The sequence below is a fragment of the Corvus cornix genome, chromosome 12 (genome assembly GCF_000738735.6).
Source record: "Corvus cornix cornix isolate S_Up_H32 chromosome 12, ASM73873v5, whole genome shotgun sequence".
Taxonomy (NCBI): domain Eukaryota; kingdom Metazoa; phylum Chordata; class Aves; order Passeriformes; family Corvidae; genus Corvus; species Corvus cornix.
This window is the reverse complement of record NC_046342.1, coordinates 3,256,090-3,274,939: the sequence shown is the minus strand read 5'-3', so window position 1 is coordinate 3,274,939 and position 18,850 is coordinate 3,256,090. Positions and strand designations below refer to the sequence as shown.

Here is an 18,850-nt window from a genome sequence, read left to right as displayed (position 1 = left end):
GCTCCTGGTGTCCTTATTATTCCAGCAGAATAGCATCCAATGGGATTTGGGGCCCAGTTTCTATTATTACTGAGCCTCTTCCCTTCACATCTCCATTATATCATCACAGCATCATCCTAGAGCAAGCTTCAAGTCCAAACTACCACACTGTTAAATTTGCATATGAAGTAAACTACAAACCTTTTTATAAAATCCAAACGAGTTCAGAAACTGGTAGTATTATAAACACAAAAATACTTTAGAGAGCAACTGGCTGTAGTCACTCTGCAGATTTACTACAGACATTTGGCTGCTAAACAAGACAGCACTTAAAAGAAAACTTAACCAAAAGGTCCACAGCTTATCACCAATATTGCTCTAGGGAAAAAAAAAAAAAAAAAAAAAGGTATGACAATAAAGGAGAAATGTAAGTCTGGATATATTCCCACTAGATTTTATTGCTACATATTTTTTAAAGACTTGAGAAAGCTACTCTATAAACTTTCAAAGTTGGTCATCTGTCTCCCATTTGTGCTGACTGCCAAAAATTCATGATGAGGAAAAGGATGGGGGAGGAAGAAACGCATTACAAATCCAGAAAACTGCTGCTCATCGTTCAGATGGAAATTCTACACCTTGACAGCATTTACTGAGTTACCGATAGAACTGAAACACAGCTTTATTCAAAGCAAGTATTTATTGTGAAACCAATTTTTCAATAAAATGTCTCATAAGTCAATTAATGAGGCATTCAGACATTGATTGTCTAAAAATCTCAACACAAACACCAGAAGTCCCAAAGAATATTTTTCCAGAACTCTTCAGACTGAAAAGTTTCCATTTCATAGGTAGGTGAAACCTCTCTAAGAGTACAAAACTTGCAATAAAACATTTTACTATTCACAAAATGTGACTAATACAACAGACGTATGTTTTGGCTCTACCTCTGTCTCAGAAAGCAGCTGCTTTGTCTCCAGGCTGAAGCATTTCAGAAAATGGATAACACATGCCTTATTGGAGACCTCCAGTTTGCACAATTAATTCTTGATTTAGAGAAAAAGCCCTAGCAATTATAAAGAGCAAATCACCACAAAGCAGAAAGCTGCCATTTTAACAAGGAACACCAAAAGTAGGATGAGCTACACAGGCTTAGCATTTGCCAATGTTATGCGAAGTACAACCCCCTGCTCCAGGATATTACCTCTCACCCTGGGGAGAGAATTCTGGCAAAGCATTTTTGCCCCATGGAAAGCACTCTTCAGACTGTCAAACTGAGAGAGTATTCATTTCAACAGTTTGGATCTAATTCATAACTTGAACCTAAAGTACATTGACAAAAGAGTAACTATAGATAAGGATATCTGGTTTTTCACTGAAGAGCTTGGAATCTGCTAAAAAGGTAGGTGGACTTTTTTCCTAAAGGTATATTAACCTAGAAGTTAAATAAAACTAGAGTAAAGAGGAGAAAAATGCTGTGCAAACATTTATTTTTTAAAATAGTGCATGCATATTTGCAATATTTCAAAGATTATGTTTGCAGCCTCTTCCCCCTTTCCTGCCTGAAAAGTGCACAACCTGTGCAATAGTCTGAGGGTACTAAGTTATCCTCTCTTGTTTAGCCTCAAATATAAAGTAAAAGACAATGAGAGGCTATTCTTATAGAGCATTTAGGTTTGAAAATCCTTATTTTGACAATAAAAAATGTACTTGAACCTCACATATTTTAATTCGTTCATCTACATACATGCTAAATATTTCATATTTACAAAATCCTCTTGCTTTTAACAAAAATAAACTGGGAAACAAGCAAATGCAATTAAGATATTTTCCTTATTAGTTGGAAAATGTTTATTATTTCCCAGTTTCTTCTCATGTTAAGAACAGATTTTATAGAGTCTAATTAAAGGATATCAAGAGTTAAAAGTTGTTCCATGTTCCTTATGCGTTAGAAACCACTGCCAACAAGTCCTCTAGGCTTTAAATATTGTTTTGACGGATTGCATTTTCATTTCCAGTCCCAAAGAAAGTGTTCTCCAGAGTCCAGGCACGAGCAGATCTTCACCAGCTCACTGAAAGCTACATACACTGTTCTGGGCAAGAATGGAGACTTTGCAGGCTACTTTTTTTTTGTTTGTGTTTGTACCTTTGGTAAATCCAGCACCACCTCTACAGCAAGAATCACTCCAGTTTTATGACTATGAAACAGATGTTTCCATGGGAAGCCTGATCCAACAAGATTATGAAATGCAATCCAAGGATATAAGAAAGGTATTTTACTTATATTTTCGTTTTAATATTTTTAACTGCTGAGCATTATATGAAAAAGGTGTTATGTGCATGTACGTGAGTTTTATGGAAAAGTCTTAAAATAACAGGAAAACATACAATGAGTTCAGACATAGGGAAAGCCACTCAAACTAAAACCACAAAAATATTACCCTTGCTACAGTGAGTAAGCCACAGAAGGCAGGCTTGCACAAATAAGGCTAAAGCATCATTTTAACTCTGCTGTACTTACATGCCTACAATTTTAAGAGTTTTGAGAATAAGGTATTATATTCATTACTAGCTCAACAGTTTGAACAATATTGTATTAACTCAGTAAGTTTGCTTAAAAACAAAGAAGGTGATTTTGTTGTTTTTTTGGTTTTTTTTTTTTTTAGTATCAAAGTAATAACTAGAACCCCTCTTTTTATTGAGCATAACCTGCCAGTATAAACCACAGTTTCTCTTTCGACTTGCCAAACTATCAAGTTTCTCACCTCAGTTTCTCAGGGGTGGGTGGTTTGGGTTTTTTTACAGCTCAACAGTTCAGCAGTCCCAAACTTCAATAGAATGTCCAGTGCTGCAGGAGTCACCTACACTATTAACACTTTGAGGGTCTTAATAAAGAAAATATCCCTTACGTCTCAGTGAGCTCACCAGCATCTCCAAACAAAATGTTTTTGTTGGGTGCTCCACATTCCTGCCTCTGAATTTCAATACAAAAGCAGAAGACACAAAGCCAGGGGAGAATTAAGTGAAGTGCCACAGCCTCAGCTGCCAGGGACAGTTACAAACCTCACACCTCCATTCAGACCTAACCAGTACACATCAAGAGAAGGAGATACAACACTGATCAGGGAGAAAAACCAGCAGTGATTGTCCCAAGAGTAGTTGCCACGGAAAATACCACAGATCCAAACCAAGTGGTAACAGCCCAGTATGAAAAACTCAAGGAGGTTTTCATTAATATTAACTGTACTTGTTACAATAACAGTCTGTTAAGCAAGAAAAATAAAACAGCAAAAGATAGAAGTAAAAATTTGCAGCCCAAATATAGAAAAATCACTTTTGCATACCTTTTTAATATTTTCCCAATTCTCCTATAAAATTACAGCTTTCCACTGCACGACTAAAACAAACAGCTACATATTTATATCAAAAAAATGTCTAAGGTATTTTTAAATCTGACATCTGCCACAGTGAGGAAGTAACATGTGTTCATAAACCCATGAGAAAGGCACTATATAAATGACTTGTAACTAATCAGTGACTATCTACTCAGAAGCAAGTTTTTTAAAAATACTAAACCTGTTAACTTTAACCAGCTAGGCACAGCATCAGATGACACCCATTAATAAATTGTTTGCAGTAGATTGCTGCTGTTTCAGTAAAGGAACAACAAGGAGTATACCTACATGGAAATGTGCCAACAGACGTGCCACAGACAAATGAAAGTCCTCCTGGCAGTGCTATAAGCTGGAGGTCTTCCGAAGGCCAACAGTTCTGCTTAGGATAATTCTAGGAATGTAGTCAGTCATTATTTCCATCAGGTCAGTTCTCCATTGACATGTTTTCATTGCAAAATAATAAATGAGTTCCTTATGTGCAACAACTACGTCGCCACAAGTGCCAGTGCTCCCAGCTGAAATCATGGGGTGCACAAACAGATCTTCTATTCATTTATTGCAAATTTTACTCCCCGAATATTCCAAGTGTTAACTGGAACTGAAATGCTTGCCAAACGTTTCCTCAAGCATGCCCAGTCAGAAATCTATCTTGCATACAAATTTAACTCCTTACTGTATGCTTGAACCCACAGTTAGAAAAAAAGACTTTTACTAAAACCATCAGAAGAAATGTATTACTATGATTAATTGAAACCACAGCCGTGAATAAAATTTGAGCAATTTAAAACACAAAATCTTAATTTCCACAAGAGAACAGAACCACCCAATTAGATCCTGTCTCATATCTGGACTAACTAATTTCATTGAATATAAACTACCAGCTTTACAGACCTTTGTGTTGTAAGATGAACAAAATATTTTGAAGAAATTTGAAGATGGTTAAAGTATTTAGATGTGAAGTGTTAATGTGGCTTTGTATGGGTAATTCTGTCTGGGCAGTGAAGTGCAAGAGGCAAGTGGAAAGTAAGTACGTGAGTAGGCCAGTACTCCTTCAGTGCATTCCTTACATATGCAAGTCATGAACTTGTGGTTATAATCCAATCAATCTTCTGCACTGATGCTCCATGGTTAGGGATTTGCTGATTAGCAATTTTTTTTTTTAAATTTTAGGGATTTTATGGTATTCTGCAAATTACCAGATTCAATTTTTTGTGACATTTCCCACTGGCAGAGATTAGTGATACATTGCATTCTGCTAAGAAGTCCCACGCAGACTCTTTGATGGCTCAAGTAGGAGACTGTGCTAGAAATCTTCACCTGGGACAGATAAGCTGTGTCAGCAAATGTTGTTAAATGCCCCTCAGGAGCCAAACCAGCTGCAGCCATACAAGTGCAGTTGTTCCATTACCAGTCCATGCACTCAGAAGCCTCTACTGGCACACATTCCTCAAGGTCCACGTCTTCATGTGCCTAACCAACCTATCTATGTGAGCTAAATCCTTCTGCAGAAAGCTTCTGTGAGATTTGCTGTTTGCTGGAGTGCAGCTGTTGAGCTGACACCCCCAGCTTCCCTCCATTCAGCACAGCCAAACTGCTGCCAGCATCCTGAGAACCCAAAACTTCACTAGGGCAAACCAACCTAGCCCAAACAAGAGCCAGAGCCTGGAGAGACAGACGCAGGAAAGAGCCAAGGGATGGATGATTCACAGGCTAAAAAGGGGTCAAAATGACAGAAGCTGGCCAAGATATTTGTTTCTCAGGCTTTATGTCAAACCTGAGGGCTTTGTTTTGCAGAATACAAAAATTCCCACAGTAAAGTATGCGTAAGCAACTAAATACCAAATAAAACACAGTATCAGAAATAGCTTGAAAGCTCTAACTTGCACACTGCACTTGCAGGTGAACTACCTGTGTCCCTGAAGGAGGGGAGAGCTGGGGGATTAAAAAAAACGAAATGGGGTTCATTTGTCAGCACTCCCACTGTGCAAGCAGCTCTCCAACAGAGCACTTTGCTCCTGCCAGGGCCTGATCCTTAACCATGTTTAAAGCAAAACATCTTCCACATCTCATAATGTTCTTCCCTGCATGTGTTTCCAATAGCCACACACACCAAAAACATATTGTCTTGTTCTGTCCTACAAATATTCCCCATCAAAAAAACAAAACAAAAAAAAAAACAAAAAAAAACAAACAAAAAAAAAAACAAAAACAAAAAAAAAAACCACCACAAAAAAACCCCAACCAAATGAATGATGTAATCCAAAACCAACCTGAAATCCCTTAACTTTAATACATGCAAATCACAGTATAAGCCACTGGATCTATACTGTAAATACAGGAATTCTGTAAATTAAATAGGTAATTCTCTAAAATTCCCCCAGCATCCAGTGAAAACCTGACTACTGTTCGTCACATCACAAGAGGCCCTTTCTGTTAGCAGCCCACACCTTAAAACAGACTTACATGCAGCTCATGAGAACAAATTACTCAATTTCAGCCAATACCTGCAAGGAATGCATTTATAAACTAAGTTGTCCTGCAATTGAAAAGATGCAATGACTATCTCCAGGAGGAATTCTGAAGGGCTTTAAATGCAAGGGTATCTCAGCCATTTTACTGAGATTATTTGAGTAAAACAAGAACAAAATACAACTTATACTCACAGGAATCCTACTGAATTTTGCCTGATATGCAAAATCTTGATCTTCAAAACTCTACTGTTTGTGAACACCCGCCACTTATATATTCCTTCCCACCATGTAGACTATATTTTCTATTTTGTGTCTACTGTCCTTTCCTAAAGAACTCGAGTTTTCTAAAGAGCACTAGCAGCATCTTCCCTTCTTGCCTTTCAAAGTGACTAGTTCATGTGTAAAAGGGATAAAACACCACGTAAGTCATCCAACCTGTAAGAGCATTTTAAAAATTAAGCGCCATAAGGACATATGTTATAGGAAGCTCACTTTTAAAAGATGTTATTTCAGATCCTTGTAATGATCTGTGGATTTTTGTTGCAATTTGTGTTTTAAAATAACATTTGCTCTCTCACAAAGGATGGAAAAAACGTTTCTCTTGACACTTCCCTAATACTGCAAAGTGATGACAGCCAACTCGACGTCCCACCAACAAAGGACACAAGTAAGTTAACTGATATGAATATTGTCATGCCTAAAATATCCAAAAGAATATATTTTCATATGCAAATCTAATGTGCAAAGGATGGCGAAGGCTATAGAATTAATCTTTTCATTTATGAATGTCTTTTATATCTCCTGTGGGAAACCTTCTAACTTCTGATGGAGCAGGCTGAAAAATTTAAAGGATCCTCAGGTAAACTCTGAATACACAAAGCACAGCTTGTAAGAATCTCCACAGACTTACCCAGTCATATTTGCCATTGAGATGTACCCAAGTTAAATAAGTTAGGCAGGGCAAGTAAGAAAAACAAAACACACCCCCCAGTAAGCTCCACAGTTCAACCAAGTGATGATGAAATATGATGTGTTTGAAGTAATTCAATAGATTTATTTGAAGAATTGGCTATTCTCAAAGTTTACATCTAATTATCAGCAAGGTCAATATTTAAAATATATCAGGAACATTCTTCACCTGCCAAAGTTTCCTACAGGCTCTGGGTACATTATCCAGGTTTCTCCTAACAAGCCCCAGTGCTCTCTACACATGAAAAGGACAAAGTTTCTCTGCCAAACAGAGCAGTGAGAAAAAGACACACTTATTTTGTGTCTGTGATCTAAACTTCCAAAAATAAGTGATGATTCAGCAAGAGCAGTGGACTGTCAATCTACACCAAAGTGCTAATTCAAGGTTAATTACTGCCAAACAGCACCTGTCAACAAGCCCCCATCAAAACCTGAGCAAGTCTCCAAGAACATCACAGCTTCTAGACAAACAAGCATAAACACTATTGCCTTTTTAACAGTTTGACAAACATTTTCCATTTCCTACACAAACATGAAAAACAACCAAATGGGGCAGAACTCTGAAACCTAAAAATGATGATATTCACAAAGCTAAACCTCAAAATCTTCATTCTGTTCTCTGCAGTGCCCCTAAGAAAAAGAATTACTGTTACATGTACTGGGTTGGCTTCCCAGTATTGAGCAGCTGCTTCTGTACCTCCTCACTGGTTGTAGAAGATCCTGTTTCACTATGTAGTGACAACTACCCCATGGAATGACCCTGCTGTCTGCACTGCAGACACGCCAGGGTGGAAGCTAACCGAAACTCTCAAAATACAGAAAACACAGCACAAGACACAGCGAAACTGGAGTCAAAGCCACATTCATTATATGTGTTTGAATATGGCTGGCATAAAAGATTAGGGCAAAGCAGAAGTTACTGATACTTTACTACTGTCCATGAGGAACAGGATAAGGCACAATGGTCTCAAACTACATTACAAAAAGTTTCTCTCTCTACTTAGAACAACAGGTGTAAAAATCTCAGTATAAAACTGATAGAGATTGTCCACAGGGCTCTGAGCAACCTGATCTACTGGAAGGTGTTCCTGTCTGTGGCAGGGGGTCAGAACAAGATGATCTTTAATGTGCCTTCCAACCTAAAGCATTCTACGATTCTATAAATACACACACATATATATATATAAAATATATAAACATAATTGCTGGAGTTTTTATTCAAAAGATTTAAACAAAATAGTAGCTAGGAATAACACAGAATAATGCATGACCTGCCAGAAGCGCTCCAATGCAATTATAGTACCAAACGTGTGCACTGCCAAGTGTTTCTCCTTGTGGGTTTCTGTTCTCTAAAGAATGATTCCAAATGTGGTATTTAACATGGTCACAGACTTGCAGTTGTCATATTCACCATACTCTTAGCCAACTAAAGATGTAAACTGAATTCAAAAGTTGATTAATAGCATTTCACATGCTCAGGTAAGAACAGAGATTACACACAGGGAATAAAAAGAATAAAAAACCCACAAACACTTGAGAACATTAAATCCTTCCAGAACCTGATGCAAACAGAATTTTTTTAAAACCTAACAATGGGAAATCTTAAAAGATACTAGAAAAAACCCTCTATTTGGAATAACCAAGCTTAAGTGAGTTGAGTAAGCTGTGAGTGTGTGCTCAACCCCCCTTGCTGGCAGACCTGCCCACGTGTTTGCTGTGCGTGTGCCTGAGCGGCTCCGTGTACTGCGAGGAGATCGACATCGAGGCCGTGCCCCCCCTGCCCAAGGAAACCGCTTATCTTTACGCTCGCTTCAACAAGATCAAAAGGATTGCAGCCTCAGACTTTGCCGACATTAGTAAGTGACACCCCCACTTCCATTTCTGTTTGAGAACAGGAACTGGAAAGGCAAAATGGCAGCACATTTTGGACCCTGTAAACATCTTAATACTCCCAAACAATCAGGGAAAGAGCAGATTGCTAAAAATGAAATTGAACTCTGCATCCCAGCCAGTCTTAAATGACCAGGCATTATTTTTCCTTCAAACGCTCCAGGGACAGATCTCCCAGCTATCTCACTCTACAGCATGACAAATTCTATGAGTATCTGAAATCATGTCATCTGTAAGACAAAAAGAAGGATCCAGAGTATTCCCCTTTTTCCCCCCACCCCCCATTTAAGACCAGGAAAAATCCAAATGTCAATCTTACATATTTTAATAGTATTTGCATTTGTACATCACAATTTGGATATAACATTTAGCATATACAGCCATACACATTTCATGTGCCATGGAATTATAAAGTCAATACTTAGATTTTAATTTCTTTTGTGTAAAGCTACCTTGAGAAGAATCGATTTTAGTGGAAATAGGATAGAAGAAATAGAAGATGGAGCCTTTTCAAAGCTTCTGCTGTTGGAAGAACTTTCTCTTGCTGAAAATCGACTTGTAAAACTTCCTGTTCTACCTCCCAAACTAACAACATTTAATGCAAACCAAAACAGAATCAAGAGCAGAGGAATCAAAGCAAATGCTTTCAAGGTAAGGAAAAACGTAATAATTTCAGTAGCCAAAGTAAACAAAATTACTAACCAGACTATTCAGTCTGCCACCAAATTGTTTTTCTGTCTTTTTTGTAACCTAAGAAACAAACTATGATGATGCAGCTTTCCAGCTTTTTTCCTTTGCTTTTAAGGCACTCTGGAATATCAGTCATTTGTGCACTCACTCTCTCATGTCCTTCATGTAGAAAAGAATTTTCTATCAAATACCTCACCTACATCCTTCCTCTCCTCCATGTGAAGAAAAAATATTCAAAAACTGATGGCTCAAGCACAGTTTTGAGGACCACAGAAATACAAATATATGCCTATAGTACTTTATAGTGGTCTCAAGTTTTATGACCAACATGCTGACACTGAAATTTCCCAAACATAGAAGGTCTGTTCTATCAATTTCTTGATGTAACTGAATTCAACATCCACAGCCAAAGAATGGGTTTTCTTACATCAGTTTACAGGCTACATGATCAGAAAAATTACTGATGTCTTGTAACAGGGCATGAGTTACTTAAGCTCAAGTAATACCAGCATTAGTAACCTCTCTTTCTGTTTAACAGAAGCTCACAAATTTGGCCTACCTCTACTTAGGACACAACGCACTGGAATCTGTTCCCCTGAACTTACCGGAGAGTCTGCGCATTCTTCACCTTCAGGTATTCCCAAAGGATTCCCTTAACATCCTCTTAGGAAAAGCCTCAGTAGTTACACACTTCCAATCAAACTTGTTCTGTTCTAAAACAGTTCCCACTACAGTTTTCCAATGCACCTCTGAATAAAACAATTTACCTCTAATGTGTATGGCCACAACCACCCAGAAGTTGCTAATTCCCACGCAAGGATTTATTATTGCTTTCTGTACATCAGGCATAGGAAACGGCAAAATGAAGCTCTAATCTTTTATCAACAATGCACTGAACATATGCATGTACACATTTCTTTATCAAATCATTTTGGTTTGCAGTACAACAACATCACCACCATCACGGATGACACGTTCTGCAAGTCCAACAACACGCGCTACATCCGCACCCGGATGGATGAGATAAGGATGGAGGGCAATCCCATTGTCCTGGCAAAGCACGTCAATGCCTTCTCCTGCCTGAGGATGCTGCCCGTGGGGACCTACTACTAGCACTGCTCGTGTCATTCCACATGCCAAAGCCAGGCATGGTAACGAGGATCACTTCCTCTGTTTACAAGTTCATATCCTCTCCTTACTAATGCTCTTTTCCCCGCATACCCAGGACCTTCTGCTATGTTGAAACATTCTCCTCTGAAATAACCATTTCAAACCAGTCACTTTAGTAGTTACAGCATCCCTCATGCTTTCAGAATCTTTTCTGTTAATGAAAGTGTAAAAATATATATATATGCACACACATCATCTCATTTTTTATTTCACCACACACTCTTTAGGTAAAATCACACAAAAGTGCTTGTTCTCATTCTTTACCAGCACTCAGAGCAATCACCACGTTTTACTTTCAGATAAATGCAAGATATTCTTTGAGCAAGCCAAAGAGGAAAAATACTTCTGAATTCCAGTTCCACTCTTTTAATCTGAAATGCAATCTTTTCAGTTGACCTCCAAAGGTGTATTGGATGAAGATGCATATGGGAGAAAGTTATGTTTAGAAACAGAACTTCTCAAAGCTTAAATTCATTAACGTTCCCTTTAAAACTTGATTTGTGGTAAATGAGAGTAACTCCTATTCAGGTTTAGTACACCAAGCAACATAGCAACTGGAACTTTCCAAAGATGTTTTAGATTTCCTTCTACTATTTTGCTTTGAAAAATCACGTGTTTTATTTTTACACAAGGTATTTTTAAGTGAAATACATGTGTTTTGCTGAGCTGTTCTCACAAGAGCTGTTTTTGCAAGACCAGCTTCCCATTTTAAAACAACAATCTAAGTACAGCATAATAGACTCAAATATCTTAGTTATTAACTAATGATGTAGACCAGCCCTTGGTTCCACAGCTTCTCTTGACAGGAAATGTGACAATATAGTTAAGAGCAAAGCTGAATTCATGTGTTTACCTGTAAATAAGTATGATTTCATCTAGATTTCAGTGCAAAGAAACAGAATTACCCTTGTACAACAATACTTCTGATCATTAGGGGAAAACCAAATCAAATTTTTAAATTAAAAAGAAAAGTTGATTCTATCATTAATCTGAAATCAGAATTAACTTCAAGCATTTCACTCAACTACTTTAACCTGTACAGCATATTAAAAACACAAATTGACATGTGCAGGCCTTAACAGTCAGTTCATCTAAAACGGGACATCATTGATAAAGAGCACAATGTTTTTAATTCCACAATTACACACTTCTGACATCCACTTTCTCCCCTCAAATACCTACCACAGGTGTAAAGCCTCCAGACAAATGAATGCCAAAGGTGTGCTAGTTACTATTACCACATCAACTTTGTACTAATTTTGAAGCTAGTATAGATTCCTAATTTGTAGAAATAGTTAAGCATCAAATGCATGATGATGTATCACTACATCTAGAATACTGATTTTACAAGATATTTTGTATTAATTTTATTTATCTTATTTAGCTAAGCCTCAATTTGTTAGTGCTTGTGCTATGGGGAATTGATGCCCACTTAATTCTGAACATGTATTTTTACCCTGAACCTATTACCCAAGAAAACCAGCAATCCCCAATATTTTCCATTTTAAGTTATTTGGTGAAACGAGAAGGAAATTCCATTGTCTTAACTGAGAACAAAACAAAGTCTGGCAGCAATACTTGGTTCTCATTTTTCCACGTAAGTCATAAGACTCTGATGTTCCCAGGTTTTTAGCAAAACGTAAAAAGCAACTTCAAAGCATGTAAAAATACATTCCAATGTCAAGCCAAATTTCTATTAGGAAAAAAATTAAAACCATCAATTCTCTCATGCCTCTTGTGATTAATGCCTATGATAGAAAAAACACAGCCATAAGTGTAATAATGTTACATAAGCAGCAGCCTGTGTTCTTATCACAAATCATTGCTACTAAAACAAGCTCTTTCCAGTATTAACAGGATCAGTAAATATCACCAAAAATGTGTATACACAAATATAAGCACATTTTTGTAATATATACACATGTAAACATTCTAAGACCCACCCACTACCACACAATTAATTTTACATGAAAATGTTGTATATATTTTTGAAACTAATTATCATCAGTAATGCTAATTAACACTTTTAATACTTTGTGAGCAAACCAAAGTAGACAAGTGGTACCTTCTGAATGCTTCATGCAGGCACCAAGTTATCGGATGTGTTTTATTTACTTTCCCCATTCACAGCCAGTTAATCAAAACATGAAGTGAGAAGGGCTTCAGGAGAGAGGATTTCCACCTCCTATTTCTGTGACCAGTACTAATATCAAGCTGAATGTAAACCATTCTATTTTTTTCCTATCACTCATTTCTGTTCTGTATTTCCAATAAAACTTGAATTTTTGTTCTTGTTTATCAGTATCAGCTTCAACAACCTGCTCTTCCAGCCTTGCCAACGTGTTTCAGTTGTTCAGCATCACAGCAGACTAAGGTTAGAAGATTATTTGCAGACGTAGATCCATTTTACAGACATATTTATTGTGACACTAGCAAGACCTGCCATACAGAATACTTGGGGAACACTCCATTTGCTCCTTCAAAACCTATTTTGAATTGATCTTGAATTCTCATTAATCTTTAAAATGTTCAGTATTACTTGAAGTACTCATTCACTTCTACATTATTCTTTTCTTCTCAAGTACCAAAACAGGAAAGAAAAAATAACCTACCCTTGGTGTTTTTATACTACACTCTGAGGAAAGTATCAGAAACTATTTTATTTCTACACTGAAGCCTTGGCAATTTTCTTTTAAATAACAGATGAATAGAAAAGCTATAAACTCAAGACTCCACCACAAATAGCCTTCTCTCCAAAACAGGGTAGAGTTATCTGCCTATATACTTGCAGTCTAGAGGTAGGGGGGGAAAAATAAATATAAAGCTTACAGACTCCTTTACAATGTTGTGTAATATTAACAGGATAGACTCTGGAGTTGTTTTTATGCATATATTAACAACATACGTCTAATTGCTTTCACACAAATTACTAACCATTAAATTACAAATGCACATTCTCCTTGGCAATCAAGTTATTTGAATTGTCAGATTTGATCTTTGAACCCTTTTATCAATTCTCTTACCTGAAAATGTCTTCCATTTCTAAGTGAAATGATTAGTAATGCTAGCAGAAATAAGAAGGCCTAAAATACTCTTCATAAGCACAGAGTCAGTCATTATTTGGTAAATATTCTCCCAAATTGGTTTGCCTTTCAACTTCATCCTACTCTTTGTCCATGGAAATAAAAATACCTTTAGAAAGAACATTTGTAATACTGACAAACTTGTAATATGTCTTCAGTGAATTATCTTCACACATCTTTTTAGCAATCAGTAGATCATTTCATTGCTTCTACCCAACATCTGAACAAATACTTTTAAAAACTGCTTATATAACAACAACTTAAAAATTGTCTCCAAACCTATCTCCTTTGTATTTTTTTCTTCTTTTGTTATATCTTAAAATGAGAAATATTTACAACAGTTCACCAAATCACTGTCCCAGAAACCACAGTCACTGCCATGTGGAGAACATCAAGTGAAGCTGGAAAAAAAAAAACCAATCACAAAGCCGTAAAGCTCTTGGTGCTCTACCTTTTCTATGGAGGGATTAAAGAAAAGCCCTTATACAAAAGCCAGCAGGATTAGGCAATGCCAGTTCATTGCTCAGCTAAGAACTGGATTATTTTTTAACATTATCAGAAAATAGAACACTTTCTTTCTACTTTGGTTGATTGGACAATAGAAATTGAATCATCTGGCACAGAACCCAAAGGCCTAAAAGACCAAGAAATAGGAAACAATGCAGTTCCCACTTGATATTACAGCTGAAAAGTAAAGATGGTGTCGAGTTTAATGCAATAAATTCCTGAGGTAAATAAAACTCAGTTAAGAAACCACAAATGATTAACCAGCTAAACATCCTCCTCTAACATAACGCATCATGTAAGATGTTTTGTGTCTGTAAGACTAGTATTTTTACTCCAAGGATTAGTTGTTTATCTTAAAACCAGCACACAGCCAAAACAAACAAGCCAAATACCGATAATTTAAAACTAAGTTCAAATACTACAGTTCCAGTTAGGAGGGAGGAACAGTTTATTTCCCATACAAGAAAAACACTCCAGATCTGCAAGTGCTGTTGCCCAAACACATGCTGACACATCTTCAAGAGAAACAACAGATCTAATCCTTCAAAACCAACATTTACATGCCAAAGACTACAAGTGTTATTTTCTTTTAATTTCTTCTTTTTCCCTTTTTTTTTCTAAAATCAAAATAAAATATAATACCAAAGCAAACTGTCTTACTCCCTTTGCAGAAAGGCACAGATTTATCTTCCTCCACCCATGAGGAACACGGCAAGTGCTGCTCAACAGCCCCTTGAACACAGCACAAACCTTGAGCTCATATTCTCTTCACCACCACACACAAAATTAAGATCCCATATTTTGCTAAAGACAGTTTCACCTCCACTGCTTTGCCTTCATGAGCTACTTAAAGCAATGAATATTGTACCAATAAATAAAGGCTTGATAGACACTACCTTGAAATGCAGGAAGGTACGTCTGCGATGTTCATACCACTCAGCATAGGCTGAAAGGCTTCTGAAAAATGTTAGAAGATTTCCATGTTCTTCAGTGCTATAAACCAAAAATATATTGATTAACCCAGTCTTAATGAGATGCATCAATTCAATAGCCTAAAATTCCCACTTTTTTCTTAATTTGATTAGTATTGTTTGAATATGAAATCAGAAATCACCCAAAATAATAATGACAAAGCTGAAAAAAAGCTGTCGTGTAATGATTGTAAAAGAAGTTGAAGAACACATTCCTAAACCAGCATTTATACTGTTAGTCTTACATGTAAAATGTGGGAACAAAGTCGTCGCCCGCAAAATCTTACTTTGATTTTATTCTTGTTCAACTCCTTTTCTAAATAAATTTTAAGATGTTGCACAGTAAAACCTGAACCAGCAAAACTGCTAAGATTTCCCAAATTGCATCGCTAACTTTCAAATATTCCCAAAATCTTTGTCCTAACCTAAGCAGCTCTTTCCGTGACGTTATCTGCCTCTGCCCACATGACATTCAGCTTTTCAAGATTAACCTTGCAGCTTCAGGAGGCAAGGAGGCCTGATCACACAGGGTATTCAACCCAAAACTTTTGTTAGACAGTTAAATCTTGATTTGATCTTGTCTCCAGAGCAGGGGAGCTCCAGCCCTCTGAACATCTTCCTCACACTCCTCTGGACCTGCTCCAACAGGTCCATGTCCTTCTTATGTTGGGGGGAGAGTGGGAGGGAAAGATAAATATAAACATTTATTTTTCAAATTTCTAGTAAAGTAAGGATCAGGATGGATAAAGGAAAAGTGACAATAGAAGGTGACAAACTGGCAGGCAGCCAACCATCCATCCAGGATTGATAGGGAAAGGAGGAAAAAAGCTCATAAAGGGTGTGCAGTTTTCACTAAAATGCAGCCAGAACACAAAGGATGCAAAACTCCACAAAAACCACGTCAGAATACCTGAAGTAACATGACTTATTTAACCATGAGGGTGAAAGGCTTCATGTCATTGTTGAAATGAAGCCACAGTCAAAGGAAGCAGGCTATTAGCCATCATCAAAACACACCTGGCAAGCACTGCTTTGAAAGTACAAATATTTATTTTGGTTCCTAATACAGGATTTTACAAGTTTACAAAATCTGACTGAGGAAGATACCTGACTGATACTTGGGAATATTTCAGAAAGTTAGAGAACTTAAATTCTAATGTAAATTTGACTTTAAACATCCTTTCTGTTTGAGCTTAGCTGTTCTTTTTGGATTTTCAGAACAGCTGAGAGCAGAGACTTGAGGGATTCACAGAATGGCTGTAATAGTGTATTACCAAGTCACTTCAGCCTTTCCAGGGAAAACTGTGCCTCCAATCCAGCTCTATTTAATACATAGAGCAGCAAACCTTAACATGTTACACAAACAAACTGGAAAAAAAATACATTAAGGTCATTCAGATATTGAAAATGTAAAAGAAAAGCCAAACAAGTTTTATCCTAGCCTGGAAAGAACAGCATCATTAAAGGAAGTTACCACAGTAGTCACAGCTGCCAACAAAATCAGGCCAAGATGAAAAAAATTCTGGCAGCACTGGGAAAAGTGAGTCCCTGGAAGGACACAGACACACTGATTTACAAAAGCTCGTTAGCTCTGGTCTGGGAGCTGTTTTTAACCATAACTTGGAATGGTACATGTCAAAATCTACACATTCTATAGGAACTGTGGAGACTCGGTAACAACTGCCCACCTCTCCATGGCTGGAGAATGGATTCCACACAAACTGCACTGGGCTTTTTCAGCCTCCACACGTGGAGCAGGGCAACACAAAGCTTTGGTACTAAACTACATACTTGAAATTATTTTTGAAAAACTTGGCAATTTTTATAAATATACAGTTTTATGCTATTTAAAATACAATCTCAAACATTGTGACCTTGTTTTAGCATTGTCTTCAGTTTATTTCTTTTTTTTGCCTCAAAATCATTTTTAGGTGATGCAGCAAATGAAAATTTTCAAGGCTAGATCATTAATAGAAACAAAGTTTTGGCTAGAAGCTCAAAGAACTAGTTTCAAATGCAGAACTCAATCAAAATATCTGAGTATGTACTTTTCTCACATAGCAGTGGCTAAATTCAAGATAGAAAATGGAATCCAGTGGTTTAGAAGGGGGAATCTGTTGCCAAGAACAGCCGTATGTAAATCCATATTGGCAAAGGAGTAAGAGACTGCAGAAGAGCACCAGTTCAGTGAATTGTCTCAGAGCATTGAATCTACCCATAAACAGTAATTCCTAATTAGCGCAAATTAGCCTAATTCCTCCTGCTGAAGTCAACTACAACAAAGGCTAAAATACCAAGAAAACATGGTATAAAATAACAAGGTACTAAGAGAACGGGTGGTAAAATTCAAGGCTTTTTTTTTTTATTTCTAAAGAATTTAGCATTACAAAAATCCACTTGGAGCAGAAAACACCCATCTCCAATGCCAACATCCATGTCACAGAAAAGTCATCCAAAACCAGCTAAAAAGATATTCAGGCAGAGAGTAACTATCAGGTTAAAAGCACGGGCTCTTCATCCAAACACCCTTTCACCTTCACAAAATACCATCAACAAAACACAGGAGTATATAAGAAATTTTACTGTTGTAAAAGTATCTAAACCTTCTTTAATATGTTCCTTTATCTATTTTAACTCACTGCAGAATGCAAGACTTCCTACATTAGCACAGAAAACCAAAGACTCAAAGCTTGGGGCAGAAGTCCTGCTTCCCTTCATTTGCAAGAGACCTTGACCATGCAGCATTTAATATAATGTGTATTTCCCAAACCCTACACTCTGATTTATAGGTTCTAACTAGTCAGTTAGCAAAAAGAGCAATTTTCATACTGCTTAAAATCTCCATTTGCCTAAGTAATCCATGCAAAGGTTAACGAACTCAGCAATTAATGGGGTGTCAAGTCAAAAAAAGGGAAAAAGAGTTTTCTTAGATGCTGTGGTTCTCAACACTAGTACAGTATAAAATAAGTGATAACTGGTGCAAAGGGGACACAAATAGAATCCAAAAAAAGACTACTAAATATTGTGATGCATCTCTTATTATCACAAAATAATTAAGAAATTGTATAAAGATATGCCCACTTTTAAAAGATGGGCAATTTTTATATAGAGATGTACCATTTATTTATATATTGCAGCAGTACCTGCAGACTGCTGAATTTTGCTTCATTCAAAAAGATGTTGCTCAAGTGTTCTAGAATTCCCCTATTTTCTTCCAAAGCAGGAACTGAATGCCAAGTTTTTAATTCTGCTGCTCTTAAAGACCATTTTCTGACAGGCATTATTAAAAGAAAACAAAGCCAAAAAAAATTAGAAAACTGAGAAGGAAAAAAATTCCCAGCCAGGAGACAGAACAGAACTAGATAATGGATTTGGTAACACTGGGCCAAGGAAGCAAAAGAAGAAAACAAACTGGTAGGGAGGCTGAAAACGAACGAAATAGCAGGAGACCAGATTCAGCTGGTCAGGAACAGAGGGAAAAAAAAATCGAGATTCTAGGAGCAGACTAAAGAACAAAGGGAAGCTGGGGAAAGTCTGAAACTGGGCATGAGCAGATGACAAGTTGGAGAAAGAAATGAGGACTAGCATAGCAAGGGGATTGAGAAAACAGGCCCTAAAGGGAGATCATAGAATCAGGCAATGGAACAGTGAGGTGCTCTCAAACAGGCACTGTCAGCATCAGCCCCACTCCAGCCATGTCCTCACTGCCTTCCTTCGGCAGCACCCAC

At 37.1% G+C, this 18,850-nt stretch overlaps 2 protein-coding genes across 2 annotated transcripts in view; one reads left to right on the top strand and one right to left on the bottom strand.

Annotated features, from left to right (window-relative positions):
• Positions 1-18,850, bottom strand: part of LOC104683194 (centromere protein P) — a 113,080-nt gene that overhangs the window by 86,980 nt on the left and 7,250 nt on the right. Inside the window, exon 6 of the mRNA XM_010389899.3 lies at positions 15,048-15,144. Coding sequence (XP_010388201.3) covers positions 15,048-15,144 — 97 coding nt within the window. The remainder of the gene's footprint in view (positions 1-15,047; positions 15,145-18,850) is intronic.
• On the top strand, positions 1,093-12,862 carry OGN (osteoglycin). The gene is made up of 7 exons (XM_010389898.4): positions 1,093-1,378; positions 1,995-2,247; positions 6,425-6,509; positions 8,509-8,667; positions 9,150-9,352; positions 9,930-10,025; positions 10,334-12,862. Exons 2-7 carry the CDS (start codon positions 2,080-2,082, stop codon positions 10,502-10,504), a joined length of 882 nt encoding a protein of 293 aa, XP_010388200.1. The 5' UTR covers positions 1,093-1,378; positions 1,995-2,079; the 3' UTR covers positions 10,505-12,862.